The 19,084-nt window shown below is 35.3% G+C and overlaps 2 protein-coding genes across 2 annotated transcripts; one reads left to right on the plus strand and one right to left on the minus strand.

Moving 5' to 3' along the window:
- Window positions 1-648: 648 nt before the first annotated feature.
- Window positions 649-5,768, minus strand: LOC126791128 ((DL)-glycerol-3-phosphatase 2). Its single transcript, XM_050517535.1, has 6 exons — window positions 5,532-5,768; window positions 4,101-4,325; window positions 3,754-3,814; window positions 3,416-3,563; window positions 3,182-3,261; window positions 649-1,098 (listed from the first exon to the last, which is right to left on the minus strand). The coding sequence occupies exons 1-6, from the start codon at window positions 5,731-5,733 to the stop codon at window positions 966-968; spliced, it is 849 nt and encodes a 282-aa protein (XP_050373492.1). The 5' UTR covers window positions 5,734-5,768; the 3' UTR covers window positions 649-965.
- A 2,795-nt stretch (window positions 5,769-8,563) lies between these two features.
- LOC126792106 (uncharacterized) lies at window positions 8,564-9,376 on the plus strand. The gene has a single exon (XM_050518595.1). The coding sequence runs from the start codon at window positions 8,564-8,566 to the stop codon at window positions 9,374-9,376; it is 813 nt and encodes a 270-aa protein (XP_050374552.1).
- The last annotated feature ends 9,708 nt before the right edge of the window (window positions 9,377-19,084 follow it).

The raw sequence follows: 19,084 nt of genomic DNA on the forward strand, positions 1-19,084 counted from the left end.
TGGACGTAATTGAATTTGCAATATGCAATCCAGGACATGACTACTTCTCTTTAGCACCATATATTTACGTGAATGCAACATAGTTTTCAGCAATATGAATCCTCCACTCTTGGAGTCTCGGATACCTTTGATCAGGTTTGAGGAGAATCAAGGGTGGTGTTGGTTGTTTTATGAGCTCTATAAACTCGAATGCCTTCGCCTCAAAACCTGATGAAATTAAAATTCCAGGAACAGCCGGATGAAGAAGCCATTCTTGATAAGCACAAGGCGAGTGATCGGCCGGCCTACTCTTATTTGAACTCCATATATGAGTTCCCGAATGTATGCCTATGAACTCCCCCTAAACACCTTCGAATTTAAGAATAATGCAGCAAAGGTTATTAGAGGCTTCCTTCTACGTTCAAAACTTTGCATCATGTTTTGGCAAAAAGTGATCCGAAAATCCAAAATAATCAGTAATGGCACTTGCGGCAGTCTATCTTTCTAATGCGACTCCAGGAATGAAGACATGAAAAACGATCTTGTTCTTGCCGGAGAGCTGAATTGGAAGCGAGTCACTAACATTCATTATGGTTGAGGGTCTACTACTATTGTAAAACACCCAACATGCTTCGTTATCATGTTTCGCGGATAAAGACCCCAAAAGTGAGCAATAGCTCTGCTTTTGTTTTCCTCTAATCTTCTCTCATCAGGACTTTCATCAGTTTTCAAGATCATTATTACAGCATATACTCTTTTTATACAGTGCAATTGATGCAAGTCTAGTTATGCATCATCTGACAGTAGCTCAAATATGTAAAGCTATCAAATAAGCAAATGTATCAACTGATGAACTTGAAAAGAAAAGAAAAAATGAAAGTCAGAGTTTCAAGTGTCTGACCAATTTTAGAATAATGGGATGATAAAACGTCCAAAAAATTCGAATAACTCATTGTTTACCAACTGCAGCATCAGTACAACACAGTTTAGCTCGCTGGATTGTCAAACGGAGGCAAACCCCACTCACTTGGGTTTAAATCCAACAAGGACCCCAGAACTTGGTCTGCAGCATCATGAAAAGAGCTGTCCAACCTTGGATCTGGAACCATTACAACAGACCTACAGTCATATGTGAACATATTAGCAACTAAGAAGAAATTAAGGTCAAATCAAAGACCCATATGTTTTTTATTTCCTAGACAGATTTATCAGGCAAAAAAGTGTTGCTGTTCTGGGTAAGTGGGGAGAATAGAAGAACAGGCAAAACAGGTTTTAAGTGTTAACTGACAATCTGACATAAAGCTCAGTTTACTTATATTGGTGCGTAGCAATTCTAAATTCTATCTCTTCTCAAAAGTTTGATACCAAGAACAATGAAAAGCTGTAGAATCTAATGCGAAGACAAATTGTCTTTAGCATTGATTAAAGATGTTGGTGAGGTTAGTTTTCAATTCCCAAGCATGGTCCTTGTGAATAAAATCATCCATTCATACATGGCCATTCCACCAATTTCTTAAAAAGGGTTTTCCCTGTTAAATTGGAATCAAGCCATTTCTGGGTTTGTTTAAGTGGTTGCCTTATCCAAGTACAATTGAGTGCTACTGTTCTATTTCTTAGACAGAACTTTATCAGGCACTAGTGTTAATGTTCTGGGTGAGAACAGAAAATACAGGCGATAGTGTGTTGTAATTTTAAATGCTACCTCTTCCAAAAGATTTCAAACAATATCAAGAACAGAAGCTGTAGAATCTGTCAATCTAATGCACAAAGGAAAATTTTCTAATATGAAAAGGGTTTTCCGTATGTAATTGGAATCCAGCCATATCTTGTCTCAGAGGTTAACTTATCCAAATCCAAATCCAAGCAGAAATTATCCAAAATTAAGGTCTTCATCTCCTCGAGAAAGATTTTCTCCCCTTCTATTAGCATTTCTTCCCTAAACACCTAAATGAGACCGTGCTTGTCAATACATATGACCCTTCAAAATCTTAAAGATTAAGAAACTTATATCAGATTGTTCACCAATGTAACAGTATAAAAGCAGATAATAGAAGTTTCAAGTTTCAACTCCCATGAAGCTCCAATGACCTCTATTGGTTGCTTTAAATTTTAGACGTTTAATAGAACCAGTCTCTGTTCTACAAGTAAGCATGGACACCAATACAAAAGCCGGATTCTCTATTTGGTTTACTGGATTTATATTGGAATTAACATACCAACGCATGGTTGAGCTTATTCATAGGTCATCTAATCATTTTGCATTCGCAAGCAAAAGCCATCCACTCTATTAGGTCACCTAATCACCTAAGGCGTTTTATACAGTGAGAAAGATTCAAATTCCCTTTAAACAGGTTTTTTTTCTACCTTGAATGATTATTTCTCACTACATAATACCCATCCAAATCTTGACGATTAAGAAACAAAACCTGCGCTAGAGACCAAATGCTGCTTTGTTGCAAATTATACCAATTAAAGTTAATAAATAAAAACTAAAACCATAGAGTTCTATAACACAAATACTATTACTTCCTAATGCATGACTAGTGACACAATAATTCAGGATCAACTCTCTTGCTGTGATAGAAGGGTAGTTAGATGTGACCTAAGTTAGATCTTAGGGCTAAATTCTTGAAATATGGAATTGCTACTATAATTAACAATTTAACATCTAGTTTGCAGGCATCCTCTTTCTTCTTTGACTACTGTAGTATATAAGTTCTAGATTAATTTTACACACAACCCGAAGTGACTATACTTCAAAACAAATCAGCCAACTACTTTCATGGAAAGAACTTACCAAATAAAGACAAATATTTTCAAAGTTGTAATTGTTAATGCATTAGAAGGAACTTTTCAAATGCAAAACAGATAAGAATGACACCAAATCCCTCACTGAGCAGACATCAAATGTAACAATTATTTGTAGCAATATAAACACTTATCAATCAGAACAGCACAGGTAATACTCATTTATGGCAATCCAACACTTATCAATCAAAACAGGAAACATAAAACTCAGTTCTAGTAATAGCGCCATATTTTTATGGTCAATCAACCTTTTACATAATCATCAGAACTGTAGATTTTATATAAAACTTTACCATACAATAAGAAACTCACATTCCTTTAAGTAATATTAATTTCTTCAAAAGCAAATTAACTATTTTGGAAATGTGTAAAAGATTTACAAAAAAGCACTTACATTCCAGCATTCTTAGCTGCATGAACTCCAGAGGGTGCATCTTCAAATACCAGACATTTACTTGGATCTACCTGCCCACCCTGTTTATAGAACATTTCTGGTGAGCTACATCCACATATGATGACTTAAATTATGAACAAGATAAGAAAGTAATAGCTGAAAATTCTGTGTGACTGTGTATAAAATCCACAACAACCCTATTATCATAAATGAATATATGTAACATGATTATACCTCAAAACGTTTGGATGCTGCAAGGAAAATATCTGGTGAGGGTTTGCCTTGTTTAACTTCTGGATCGTCACCGTTGACAACATGATGCATCAATGAAAAAAGTTCACGATGGCTTTGTGTTTTCAATTTGTAATGTCGCTTATTAGAACTGCAAGACATTTTTCAAAAAGTGATCCGTGTGGCCTTATTTATGATGTTACAATTTTTATGATTGCAATCATGGTAACAGAGGTAGGAAGGTTAGAAGTAGATGATCATGCTTAAGAAATGCACAAATCTCCTCCATTTGGAAAAATTGGTTACAAGTACAACACAAAAACTATATGAAGGAACTATACCCTGTTGCCAAGCAAAAGGGTATTGATTTTGCATGCAGATGTCTGATCAACTTGCTGGCTCCTACAAGTTATTACAATAATTAGATTCAAACTAGAAGAAGCTTTCTATAAAAATATTAAGATCCCCGAGTCAAAAGTGATCTGAGAATTAGGCAACAGAAATCATAGCATGCTGATCAATCTGATGAGCATTCATATTACGAACACAGTAGACCAAAAGAGTGAGACCCCATACATATCTAGAAGGCCAAACCAGATACAGTTAAGTTTTTTATAAAGTGTGAAGATTACAAAATCTAAGTGAGCATAAGAGTGCTAATTTTTGTGTTTGCTATACTAAATTGTACCTGGCATCAGCTCACTTGTTGGAAACAATTTCTGCAGCATTGCTTCTCTTTCAACTAGAAAGGCCTCAGGTGTAAGAGAGTCACTAAGTCCGGTCTCTTCAACAAAGACTCGAGCAGCTTCTATTGCTTTCTTTCCCATCATCTTTGCTTTCAAATTCCAATCAAAGGTTTTATTGAACCTAGCAAGTATAATTTCCTGGACTTCAGTATAGAACTTCTCTGTGTCTGAGACAGCAAAAATTACTTCAAACCATCAGTTTCTTTCCTAGAATCTGGAGATAATCTATAAGCCACAAACTCTAAGAACTAAGTTATCGGCAAAACTCATAACAACAATAAAAATGAGAATAGTAGAAATCAACTAAGCAAAACTCATAGCAACAATACAGATTTTTGTACACATAACACAAAAGACATATTGCACTAAACTTGGTCCATACAATAACTGAAAACAAAGACTAACTGAAAATTTGTAATGCTTCTAAATAGATATGATTTTTAAGCAACCATTCTTTGTATTAATTAAGTTGATAGTTCTAAGGACTAGTTCACTTTGTGATCCTTAGTAACACGTCAAGCAAACTTGCAAACCAAATGGTTCTGGTACATGAACTTCCAATGATTAATTCCAGACAACCTAATGCTTATCTATTCAATGCCTCTAACTTTCTTTTTTACTAAGCTGTCACAAATAATAAATCAGTAGCATCCGCCAATGAATAACGATTACCATATCTATTGTGATGCACAATTCAACCACCGAACACAAATGAAAATTTAAATGAATTATTAATTCAAGTCATTCTATTTCAAACCTCAAAAAGGTTCAAACTTGGTAACCAGAGTCTGAAGGAGTCTAATAGAAAGAAATAACTTGTTGAATATGGATCAACTGACTGGACTCTTAACCACCATCCAAGCCCAAGTAGTTAGATTCTTTATGGGCATGCCAGGATTATGTCATGCCAGCATATGTTTCAGGTAGGATTAGTTTGCCGATTTTTTTTTCTAACTTTTTTTTATCACTACAGCATCATAGTGTGTGCTTGCACTATTACTTTGTATACTTGGTGTTTTTATCTACTTATTGTGCAGCAGAGCCTTAACTTTTACTATCAATAATTCGAAAGAGTTCTATTGTTCTCAATAGCCCCAGAGAGCATAAACTGTATTGACATTGTAGAAAAGCTTAGTCATATATAATATTAGCCAATCTCTAATTGCGCAAAGGAAACCCAACAATGATAGTCAATATAACAAGAACAACTTCACACAAAACACATGAACTCAACTTGGTCCATACAAACTATGAGAAACATTATCTAAGTTAAACAACTGAAACACAAAGAATCCCAGATATGTGAGCAGCAGACAAGTTACAGTAAAATGAAGAGAAAGGTGAGAAGAGGGGGCAATGCAGGATGAAATTACCGAGTAAGAGGCCGTCCATATCGAAAATGACATGGGTGATTGATGCTTTGGGTGCAGAGAGATTAGCCATGGCCAGATGAGGTGTTGGGTTTACGGGAAAGTTGAGAGATTTGGTGGAGAAGTGCGGAAAAGGTTTGGGTGAAGTAGTAGCTCTGATGGGAATTGGGAAAGCTAGTCGTTGGCAGCAGAGGAGTCTTGGCATAGAGAGATCACCTGGATCCAAATTGCAAAGGAAGATGGACTGGCGGCGCTTTATATATTTAGTTCACTTTCCCCTTCAAATACGAGAGACAATTAGCAACACAAATCAAAACCCAATGGAAAGGAAAATTCTAATATATGAGTAAAATTAGAAAAATAATATTTATTGTTAATCGTAGATGTAAAATGTATAATATAGATTGATGTATAGTAGATTAATTCTAATGGACAACCTCGAATCATTTTTCCACTAAAATCTTGATCCAAAATAGACAGACATGAAGATTTTCAAAGTGCCTCATTGCCTGTTATAATCTAGAGTTATAAACAACTTATCACCAGAAAGAGTCGAGTTGGAAAGCTTGAATCCCGCCTAAAAAGAAATTGGGGCAAAGGATTATAGGGTTTCTAGACATTTTTTTAAAAGATAATTAAAGAAATATAATTAAAAAAAATTGATTAAATTGAGTACAATATGATTTATGGTCTACATTTATCCCTCTACAGTTTGGTATGATACGGGCTTCAATCTGTTAGACCCCATGAGTTTGGTTTCCACTGTTGTTATTAGAAAGTTTCAGATTGGATTGCCACAAACAGTCTAATGGAGGCCATTCTTGGTTTGTTCTGGCCCTGTGTGGGTAATTAGTTGTTATGTTTCACGTGCACGTCTCAAAGGTTAAGTTGCATGTGAAGTGTCGTACATGAGAGAAGAGATCTTATATCAGTGAGATATTAAAATAGATTTTTTTAGTGAATGAATCATATCCAATTGTATTTAGATCTTTATGATTCAAACCTCACACCTTAGCGTAGCGGGTTAAGTTGAGATGGCATGGGTTGAATGAATTTTCATGGCCACGTTTGTCGGTATGTATTTACCTTGGTGGTAAACAATGGGTGGCTTTTGCCTCTAGGCATTGTATCTCAAAGCTAGGAATTTAATTTCAATAACGACCCGGCGACCCCCTCCATCGATTCGTGAATTCTGCCTGGCCAACTCTTTCTTATGGTCTGTCCGACCTTATGAATTATAGTTTGTAAAGTGGAGAATCGGGGAGTATGTGCCTCATGCATGCATGGACTTTTGTGTTATTTGACTTGTATAAAGTATAAACTACTCATCGACTAGGTCATAATCTTATCTATATTCTCGAGCTTATTAGAAATAACTAAAACCAGAGTACCAGACAATAACATGCATAACTGGAAAATGGTTTTGCCGCTATCGGATTCTATATTTGTCGGTTATATATATGACTTAATAATGAATCCAAGTAAGTCTTCATCATATACAACCCCTAAGTCTAGTTAATTAATCTTTGTGAAACACATAGCTCGATCTATGGATTATACTATCAAGTTGGATCAAATAAATTTGCCTGTAGAATAATGTCCGAATAGCTAAAAAAATTGCCATTGATTGTTCTCTAAGTGTACTCTAGAACATAAACTAGGATCGATATACACCTTTTTTTTGTCTATGAGCCCATGACACAACTTAATTTATGTTTAAATTACGATCAAATATAACCACAATTCAGAAATCCAAACGTAAATTTAAATTCTAAGACTCCTGAGTCCTGAACCTGTTATTATACATATAGATTTTGTATCTCCATCCCATGAAGTTAAAATCTAACCTCATTTTAGTTATTGATCATTCGTAAAAAGATCGACTACCATCCCTAGTCCCATGGCCTCCTGAATGTCGTCCAACACGGAATGGTTGCCCTCAAGAACTACGACTGCAAAGGCTTCACAAATGTGTTACTTTATGTACGTTGGGAATCAAAATAAAACTACGCAAGTAAAAATTATTGAACAATTATAGCCTTATAGGGGAATGCAAATTGTAAAAAGGGGACTGAAAATCGAACCCTAGATAATTTATCATTACATAATTTAAGAATATTTGTAGAGTTTTATGTTGGTGGTGCAATACCTAGCTTAGTACGTATTAATGTTTAGAGAAGAGTTTAATAATATAGACGAGAATAACTTGGCATGCTTAGCTCTGTTTCCGCTAGCACGTTGTGCCATCACTCATCAATATCATGGATAACCACATCTTTTAAATTATGAGCTCCTCCAATTATGCTATATTTTTTTTTTTCATGTTTAAATTGAAGCGATGTCGCAACGGGGTCATGGGTACTACTCTTAACTGGTCGTATGAGTAATGAGTGATGACCTACCCTGTTTTGGTATTCAAAAGCCGCCCTCCCAAGGAAAGACCATTTTCCACTGCAAAACATTTAATCTTTGATGACTTCAACCAAGAACTAGTACCTTATGTCTTGTAATCATTGACTAGCAATGCTAAGCTGCAAGAGGTACCCTAAATCTTCCTCCATCTTCTTTAATTTACCTTTGATAATAAAACACCACACTCCTCTCTAGTTAATGAGATAGGAAATTCTCCATCTTGTTTACTAAGTCTGGTATATATGAGGTTAGCTAGTTAATTACAATATTTGGTAAAGTACTCTCCTCTCCTTTTCTCTTTTGATTAGTCTAGACTCTTTTTCATTTCAAGCGAAGGAAATATTGCCTTTTCTCTATCATCTTATCTCATCTCTTCTGGAAGCTCATAACACCCCAAAATATATGTCGCTTTATAAAACTCCAAGAGATAAAAAAAAATAGCCTTAATAATATTCCAAAGGAATCATCTACATAACACCCCTCTTCCCCCTATTTGTGTATATATATACTCACCTCGGTCTCTCCTCTTTTAACAATTTCAAACCGCATTCTTCTTCTTCTTCTTCTTCTTCTTCTTAGCACTCTCTATTTCTCTCTACAATCTAATCTCCTCAACCTCAACTATGGCCGCCGATAGTACCAACAACGACACTGATTTTCAATTTCAACTAGTCCCCTACGAAGACGAAGAAGCTGAGGAGGCACTTTCTCTCTGCGACCTTCCACTGGACAATGAAGCTCAAGAGTTCCACGAATTGTCGTCCAAGTTCCTAAAGGCTCGCTGCTCGTCCTCCGAGTTCTTTGAGTTCTTCAGCGAGAACAGCTCCGATAGTTTCATGTGTTCCGCCGAAGACATCATCGTATGTGGGAAACTCATACCCTTCAAAGAGAACACACCTACTCCTCAAGCCCCAAAGTCTTCTTCGAATTCCAAGCATGATTATCAGAAGAAACAAACAGGTTTTCGACGACGGTCTGAATCACTTTCCGGGATACAAGGCCCCGTCACGAGATCAAACAGCACTAAAAACAAGATCATGATGACCAACAGCCGATCATTGGATTACAGGAAGCTTCAGCGCCAAAGCTCGATGGTGTCACCGGTGCCGGAGATGGAGCGTAACCCTTCAGTGAGGAGTGTGGGATCGTCAAAGTCCGATAAGAAGAGTACAAGTAGTGGTAAGCCAAAGTGGTCATTTCTCATGTTTGGAATTGTCAAGTTTCCGGCGGAGATGGATCTGAGCGATATCAAGAGCCGGCAGGTGAGGAAAAACCCGTCTACCTCGCTGTTTCCCGATACTTCCGTCGGGAAGTGCTCGTCGGTCAGTCGGAGCAACTCCGGTAACAAGGGCTCTTGGAAGCTTCTCAGGGCATTGAGCTGCAAGGACCATGCGAGTGTATCTGTAACGGCGTCGTATTACGTCGCACAAGTATGAGAGAATGTGTCACGCAGCATTTCTGTGCCTATCACCCATTGTATTATAACCCTAAAGCCCTAGCTAACCCATTAATTTTACTATTGAGTATTGAGTGAGGTATTATTTCCTCATGCTTGTAAGATTTGACAGTGTTATACAATTAAATTTTCGAGTTGGATCTCAACGACGCAATATATTTCAATCAAAAACAATCTAATTTAACAACATGACATTACACCTCGGTTCTTGTTAGATGACCATAATTCACTTGATTTTTCCTAGAATTAGAGGTGTGATAGTGATTATAGTATATTTCAATTAAAATTTAGATTTACAGTTTAACATACATCGCGACATTACATTTCAATTCTTGATGTGGAATGACTATAATCCACTCAATTTTTTTTCTAGAAATAAAATAGAGGTGTGATAGTGAGTTGCATGAGAGCTAGGGAAATATTATGGTTTAAAACTTCTTTGACTTGCTTGGGACGTGAGGATAAATAGATATAGAATCATGAGTTATGACTTTCCGTGAAAGCAAGGATTGTGTACAGTAGCAGAAGCATGGTTGTCGAACTACGATTGTGCCATATTCCTGATCTTTCTGTCTCTCTGGCTCTGAGGTTGAAGCTAGCCGGGCTTGTGTTAGGTGGCCACAGAAATAAGAAATGAATGAAATTCACGAGAATCTTGATTATGTCATTTAATTCTCAATAAGTTGTTTCTATATTATTTGTACCCATTTATCAGTTTCGGATTTTTATTTATTTCATTACATTTAAATATCGATTCACTTTAATTTTCTTGTCATTACTTGTCAGATCAAGACAAGAAATTGATTAAGATTACTTTGTAATAATCTGATGATCAACATTGTAATCACTTATTAATGTTCAATCTCATACCTTTCGGATTTTGAATGGCTCATCAGCACAACAACTACATGAAGCTAAAAGTAAATCATATTAGATGTATTAGATTTAATTCGATCGGGATTGTGGTCGTTATCGACAATGTTAAATTTTAGTGATTAGTGGCTGGCATATGTTATGTCATATGTTTTGATAATGACTAAGAAGTTAGTAAAAAAAAAGAATGTAATTAGATCCAATTAGTATAAATTATGTAAAAAATTATACGATGTTAAGTACATAAATCCACCATTGATTGTCAGCTAGCTAGGTATGAAGGGATATTTTCTTTAATTTTATGTCTCCTTGTTGTGAGCACTGTTAGGCCGACTTTAAGTAAAACCTTACTTAATTAGCAAAAGAAGTACAACATTTGGTTTTAGATCATTGTATATTGAAACCCAAGTTGATTCAATTCCATTTCCAAGTCGATCAGATAATTGATGTTGAATAATAACAAACGAGATCGTTAATCATGTGAGTTGTGGTTTAGGGTTTAAGTAATTGGTCAACATCATTGAGGTTATGAGGTCAAACTTCAAACAACACTGACATACGTAGAAATTGGATAGGTTAATAGATTTTAATAAAATGAAATTTGTTAGAATGAAAAAAACACTAATCATGTGTATCATCTCGCATTATGGAAAGTAAAACAAGGAAGCTTTATTGTCATATAGTCTTTGCGTGCCATGTTTGTTTTAATCAGCGTGTTAAGCTATATGACTCACTAGGAATTAGTAATAAAAACTAAAATATTGGAACAAATTATCAACTGGGATAATGTTAATTATCTGCATCATATGGTATATATCAATATTACATCTTTGAACGAGGCATTGGCTACCCTTCTTTCCAAGTAAACCTGGCATTTTCTCTCACACAGTTTAATATATAATGATGATGTGGGTTTTTCTCAAAAAACAAAAAAATGATTATGTGGGCTATTAGAGGGTGTGATTGCAACTCTTTGCTGTATTTGCAAGTAAACAATTGATTTTTTTTTTGAGAAAAGTAAAACAATTGATTTAACTTCATCATGATGTGTTATAACCAAATACTAGTTGCTGTATCAGCTCCTCATTCTAGAATGTGTACGTCGTATAGCATGTCACATCTTTCTTTCTTTTTTTGGCATTCCGGCCATGAAGGCCTTCAAATTAATGAGTATGTTTCATTTTTCTTCGTTCAACTTCATATGACTTGTCGTCGGCCGTCCTCTCATGGTGGGAGATTTTCTGTATCTGGCCAGCAAAGAAAGCCGGCCAGCGATAGAATTGATGCTCTCAAGCCGATCAGATTGAGCTCAACTGGTGTATATATAGCTTATCATAATTCTCAAGTGTAAAAGTATGATCATCAAATGCAGAAGTATAATATAGAACCCTAACTGTATATAGCTAACTAGGTAATCATTTACCAAGTAGCTAGCAAGACCAAGAGTTAGCTAACATCTTGTATAGAATCACCGGTCAAATGGATCAAAGGAGATGATAATTCTCAGGCAAATTGTGCCAATTGTTCCAACGGATTGGGAAACCAACACCACTCTCATCGATAAAAAACACTTGCAACAGTAAAATCTTAATATATAGCTAGTTTGAAGATTCAGTAGTAAAGAATTCTCAGTTTCGATTAGGGGTGGCAATATTATATAATTTTATTCCAACCAATTCATATATCAACCGTATTAAATATATTGGTATACCACCAAATTGGTATTTGATACACGATACAGTATATCGTACCATACTTCAAAAGATGGTTAGTAGGTGGTACAAATTTTTCATGTACCATGATATGCCGTACCAACCGAAATATAAGTTTTATGAAGAAAAAAAACGTAATATATGCATCCATGGTGAGTCGAATTTGGTCTTCTTCCATGCAAGTTGAAGCCAACTACCACTAGGCTATCATTACAATTACAACAACTCATGCAAAATAATATATATATTCTTAAAAACTATATATATCCATAAATATTTCAGCCGTAGATTTAGTGAAAAATAAATCTCAACCGTAGATTTTTGTTAAATTTATAATTTTTGGACTTTGGCATGTTTAATTTATGACTTTGTACTTAGTAATTTGGTTGAAGTTGTATAAAACTTTGTATTTGTGTTGTTATTTGCTATTACTTATTTGGATTGAACCCTTAAATTTTTGGGTCATAAACATATTGATAGAAGCCCATTACCAACTGTACCAATTAGTTGGTATACCAACGTTATTGGTTGGTTTAAATAGTGAATTTTTCATACCAATTATATGTTTGTTGGTACATGGTATTGGAAAAATGAGGTTGGTATATATACTCACCAATCCATCCCTAATTTCGATGGCTTTATGATAGATTGTCCCATTGAAGAAAAAGCTAATTAAGTGATTCAACTATAACAAAAAAATTCTCCCTCGAATGTCGATAAGCGCTTGGATAAGGTTATTCCCCGGCAGCAAACAATTAACGATATACAACGCAAGAGTAGCTAGGGCTTCTGATCGATCGTTCGGACAGTATTACTGATAGATCATTAATTAAAACGTCTATAATAAACCATGTAAAACATCATCGTTAGTATAGAAGAAACATGGATCGTTCTTTCCGGGGATTTGAAGGGAACTGTAAACTTTTAGTGTTAACAAAAAATGGGTGGTTTGAGATTGATTATTAACTACTAAAACCTAAATTACTATTTACATGATAGTCTTCTCTTTAACAAACTTGAACCAAATTTACCATTACACCACATAATTACAAGTTCGAACCTATCATGCATTCTAACTTGACCAATTACATACTTTTTAGACACCAATACAATTAGAGCCTTAGGGGATCATCTAATCATGCAAGATTTCAATTAACATTTAGATTGACTTAAGATGTAATCTAAATTTGCTTGCAATCGAACTCAATAACACTTAGAGTAGAAATCAAACAAGATTACATTTAAGCACCAAATTTTTATTGGAGACATGTTTCATGTGTGACGTCACCCACCATAGTTACACATGAAAATTTCCAAAATTTTTACCACTTTTAATCAACACAAACCGAACCTACTTAGGGCATGATTCGATTGGTGTCAATATGGGTGATGAATCTAGCACTCAAACACAATTTTAGGGACTACATCCAAGTACTAAATTCATATGCACATATTTGAAAATTATTTAAAAGTATTGGAAAGATGATTAGAACACAACAATAGAAATACAAACTCAATAATTATAGGAAATCATCAATTCGGCAATGATCCAAAAATCCAATAAAATAATTTGAAAATTTCGATTCTTAATACAAAACAATAATCTCACACAAACATCATGCTACAATCTTCATAGACAAAGTATCGTAAAAAATCAAAAACGAACAAACCCGTGGAGATGAGTTCCGAGAATCACACGTTATCGGAACCTTGGAAGTGTGTCTTCAATGGTGATTTCGGTGGAGATGAAATTTGTATATGGGGGAGAATGACCTGCTGTTTTGGTGAATGATGTTTGAGGTAGTATTTTGGTAGAGGTTTGGCTCTTGAATGCAAAGGAGAAGTGGTCTTATTTGAGAGATGAATCCATGTATATAGAGGAAAGAAGGAGGGTAGTTGCATCTTTCCTCATATTATAATGTCATGTTTTAATCTCTTAAATCATGTCAAGTTTTATTCCCTAAATCATGTCATGCTTTAATTTATTTAATCATGCCATGTTTTATTCCCTAAATCATGCCATGTTTTATGTATTTAATGATCATCTTCTATTTAATTGTTGCATGACTTAGCTCCATCTCTTTTTCTTTAATTATCTCTTCAATCCAATCTGAAAATAAGAAAAAAAATCATAAGTAAGAGATAATTAGTTTCAAAACCTAATAAGGATTCCTAATCAAACTAGGACTCTAGACCAATTATGCGTTTTTAACTCATGTAAGCACAAAAAATGCATCTAATACCGCTCAAGACTCTTACTACGACTCAATGACTCAATAGTACAACAATAAGGACTAAAAAAATACAAATTGAGGTAAAAACATGTTAACAACGTCGCACAAAGTGCTCCTATCAATTACCAGCTAACTTCTGTCTAAATTAATTGGTGAAGCCTTAACCTTACGTTTCCTTGCATAGACTTAATGCTTCCAATCAATGCAAAAATGATTATGCATTAGCACGCGAAGAAACTAAGCTAGGGTTAGTACTTTGGCTTGTTTATCGGTTTTAAGCTATATTAATCATTGCCGGAGAATTATGTTGTCAACAGATTCATAATGCTGATCATCATGTATAATGACCATGTTAATGAAAGAAGCTACAAACAAATGAAACCCGATACACGTACCAATTATATGATCACCATCTTGGTTTGATGATCTAGCAGTGCACGATCGATCGATTATATAATATAATCAATATAGATCACAAGGACTTAGCTACACACGCCTCAAATTACTAAATTTTTTATCTTTCTAGTTAAATTTTAGTGTAAAAATGTAAATTTTAAATATTAGTTCATCCTAAATTTTTATATATATTTCATAAATAATCGTAATTTTTTTTCTAGTCCAACCCACTATAAAATTTTGGCTCCGCCCTTGATAGATCGATTGATCATAATAATTGATATTACAACCCTGATAGCTAGGAACTGAATCATTCACATTGGAATATATGTATGCGTAGAAAATTAATCGATATAATTATGGGTAGTTTACGGTTTTGGTTGCATATTGAATAGAATGGATTTAGAGCACCGACGAGCCTTGCACCAGAATAACTGAAGTAGCTAGTCTTTTGGGTTATTAGAAAAAATGTTGGAAACAGATTAGCACATGGATCACTTATTGGTGATGGCATACAATGTACTGATACAAGTGCATTTCAGTACGTACGTACGTAGAAGAATTTTCAGTGCTGAATTAGAATTGTTCCGTATGGCTGATTATGCGAGCTTGTTCTTCATCTATATATCACTGTCGTAAAGCTTGTGATCGAAAGCTAATGAGAAAAATGATCAGGTTAAGGGAAAAGCATGTGCTACATAATTATCAAATAGGTCACAATGTCACATAGACGAAACTTGGTTGTTGTCCATCAGTTAATATCATTATGTATCAATGTATTATGTATTATTAGTCTTATCGTTTGATGATATATATAAATAAAGATGAAAACAAATAGAGTATAAAAGAAGAATTTTAAAGAGACTTCAATATATGCTTTATAAACAACATTTCCGTGAAACATAGGAATAATAGTTCGGATTATAGCATATATCGTACTTATTTTTTTATGCAATTCTCTACTTTGCAGGAAATCGAAGAACGTACCATTAGTAAATTTATTCCAAGTTGAAATTGATTATATATCCATTGTTGTTCAATGATATGAATTGTTGTTACAGGCTCGTTAAACTTCTCAATTCTGTTCTCCATCGTGCTAATTAAACTCCATATATAGGATCATTAGTTAACTTATCCTGAAAAAAATGTCTAATTAGCACATTTCTAAAGAAAAGTCTAATGAGCATAAACCAGCTAGTCCAAAAATTATTTCAACTCTACTAATAATATGAAGTGGGATAGTGACAGCCCCCGACTTAAAAATTAAGTTCAACCAACGATTTTGCAGTCTAAATTCTTCCTCCATGGTACGTGGGTTCGTCTTCATCATCTCCATGCCAATAATGCAAACAAGCTTCAGAATGTTCTTAATTATTTTTTTTTGTTACTTGTTAGGCGGGACTAATTAGAAGGATTGCTACCTGTTCATGTCTCAACTCCCCCCCATGCAATTATGTCGACCATTTTCCTGGCAATTAATTAGAATCTGGGGGATCTGTTTAAGGGCTCTAGTGGACTTTGTGAGAGGTGAAGCCGGCCAATTGATCATTCTGGGGTCCACCTTTTGTGTTTGATAAATTTGATGTTGATCGTATGAGCTCACTAGTGATTCGAAATATATAGTGTTGACTAGCTATATATTCAACACTAAGGGAAAATTTTACAAAGAGTACATGAAATTAGGTCAACTATTAATTACAATACATCAAGTTACAAATTATATACTTTAGTACATAGACTTGGAAACTCAATTCACAATAGATACATGCCGTCAACTCTAATGTTATCAATCAATTGACATAGGGTAATTTAGTAATTTGATGCTCTCTCTCTCTCAGACCTCGGGTTCTTGCACAGACCTCTAACCTCTTCTCCACAAGACCCAGTCTCAATGTCATTCTTCATAAAAATTCAGAATTGATGTTGTGCTCAATGACGCCAATTGGGTATTAGTGTACTATTCATCTTTTGTCAATCTCAATCGATAGTTCAAAACCCATGGCCAATTGGCTATCATTGCATTGTTGCCATTGTCAAAAGCCCATTGTAGACATACCATGAGATTTGCATCAATCGGCATTCGGTGCACCTTCTACCTGCTCATTCCCTCTGTGCTTCCACTATAATCTAGGGATGTTAATCGGTTTCGGTTCCTTGGAATTTAACCAATAAATCCTAGTTCAGTTCGGTTTGTAGGGAAAAAATGAAGGTATAATAGTAGAACCGTATCGTTTGAAAACAGTTCGGTTCGGTTCTAAATTCTCAAATGCATAGGAACCGTTGGATTCTAAGTATAACAAATAATAACCGTTAGATCTTAATCAGACCCACTTTCCCTTCACTCTTCACTTACCCAGTTACCCTAATCGAGTAGTCGCAGCCTCAAGCCTGCACTCCCGCAGTCTCCCCCCGCAGTCTCTACTCTCTAACTCTCTATCTGAGTATATGTCTCTCTCACTCTCGAAGTCTCAATCTCATTCCAAAATCCAAACTATCAGCCCTCTACAGAGATTGCAGTCTGCCCATAGCCACGAAGACCCAAACTCTCAGTCCTCTGCCGCCCAGTTGCACCGGCCAAAGGACCGCTCAGTACGCACCGCCAGATTGACTCTGAGTTCTCCACCTCCCTCATCCGCCCCCACCTCCCTCATCCACCTCCACCCTTTGGACAAGATTTAACCTTCCACAAACAAACATTCTCTGCTCATTTTGAAGGTAATCCACGAGTGAATACCTATTTCTAGTCTCTTTACTATGATGCTGGAGCTGTTTGATTCGCAAGATTGCTACTTTTGTTTGATTTACTTGTTGAAACTGAGCCCACCAAATGTTCCCTTAGGTTGAAATTTGATGTGATTGCAAGATGAAATGATGTTAATTATGATATAACATAAACAACGTTGGGAATTGTTGGGACTATCTGATGCCCTGGACTTGTTGGAGAGAGGGAGGGAGTTTCAGGCCAGTGGTGACTTTCACCAAGCTCTTCTTAGCTTTACTCAGGTAAACCCATTTTATGTTTTGCATTCAATTTAAGTTTGAAGTGTTTGTTTGGTTGAGTTGGGTCTTGTTTGGATAGATGGGTTATCAAATAACTACTGAGATTTTATCATGTTTGTGGTAACTTAATTTAATCTTCTCTTAACTAATTAGTAATTCATAGTTGTTTTGATGTTTAACCTTCTTGAGGATTATTACACTAAAAGAAACTATGGAAGCTAATCTACACCTTGAAGTTTATGTATTTTGAACTCGTTTTGTTTTGCAATCATTTGCTTACTTTTGTGTGATAAGTTGAGGGGTTGAAGGTGGGGAGAGGGGGGAGGTAAAACCTATTAAAATACCCAGTGAAGAGGAGGATTGGGGGATTTTAAACTGGTGGAAGGTGAATGGAGATAAATATCCAAACTTGCAATCACTTGCAAGAGATGTACTTGCAGTACAAGTGTCTACAGTTGCAAGTGAGTCAAGTTTCAGTACCGGAAAAATGGTGATAGATCCGTATCGAGCCTCTCTACTACCTAAGACTGTTGAAAATCTTATTTGCCTTCAAAATTGGCTGAAGTCTGATGCAATTATGGGGCTGAAATACGTTCCAGAACCAGGGGAAATGGAGACATATCAAGCCCTTGAAGCTGGTATTATTCTGATTTGTATTCTTAACAATTTAAAGAACAACTTTATTTATTTAATGTCTTGAAGTTGATATGTATTTAGTATTTACATTCTTCATTCTTCTCATTAATGTGTTTTTTCTTGGTGTAGAACATATAAAATAGGCTTTTAACAAGGCAACTACTCCAACTAGTGCTGCTTGTGCATCTACATCCGCACCAAGTGTGAGAACTACCAAAAGTTCGGAGGCTTCAGTTTCAACCTCTACACCTACCAACATTAGGAAGAAAAGGCAAAAAAAAAATTAAATGCGGAGAATCATAAGCATTTGGGAAGGTATGAACTGAAGATGTTATAGATGATTAACATTGTAATTTGCTATGCTTTCTTGACTCTTTGATGAATTTGGTACTGTGGTTTGTTATTTTGTAATCTGGTGAGTCTCCTTAGTTTACCACTGAGACTTGACTATTTGATGAGTTTGGTACTTTATGAAGAAAACTTGAATGTTGATTGAATGATTGTAAATTTGTAATCATGAAGCAAATTACTCTAGATAGTAGCAGTATTAGTTGTATTAGTTGATTTACTTTGTTACAGACTTCCACAATTGCATATTGCCAATATCATCAAGAAACATTGATGTTTCATTGTTTATACAGAGTTTCAGCTACAGGTTTTTTTTGGAACCGTTTGGAACCGTTTCGGGACCGGAACCGTAATGGAACCGTTAGGAACCGAACCAAACGGTTCCTATTATGAAAAATACAAAAACCGAACCGTTTAAATAACACGGTTCGGTTTACGATTCCACATATTTTTGATTGTTTTGGAACCGTTTACAGCCCTACTATAATC

The sequence above is a fragment of the Argentina anserina genome, chromosome 4, assembly GCF_933775445.1.
Source record: "Argentina anserina chromosome 4, drPotAnse1.1, whole genome shotgun sequence".
NCBI classification, from domain to species: Eukaryota; Viridiplantae; Streptophyta; class Magnoliopsida; order Rosales; family Rosaceae; genus Argentina; species Argentina anserina.

Coding starts and splice junctions, on each gene's coding strand:
- LOC126791128 (XM_050517535.1), bottom strand. CDS start 5,733: ATGCCAAGACTCCTCTGCTGCCAACGACTAGCTTTCCCAATTCCCATC. Junction 4,326..5,531: donor TATGGACGGCCTCTTACTCG/GTAATTTCATCC, acceptor TTGCTGTCTCAG/ACACAGAGAAGTTCTATACT. Junction 3,815..4,100: donor AACAAGTGAGCTGATGCCAG/GTACAATTTAGT, acceptor AATAACTTGTAG/GAGCCAGCAAGTTGATCAGA.
- LOC126792106 (XM_050518595.1), top strand. CDS start 8,564: ATGGCCGCCGATAGTACCAACAACGACACTGATTTTCAATTTCAACTA.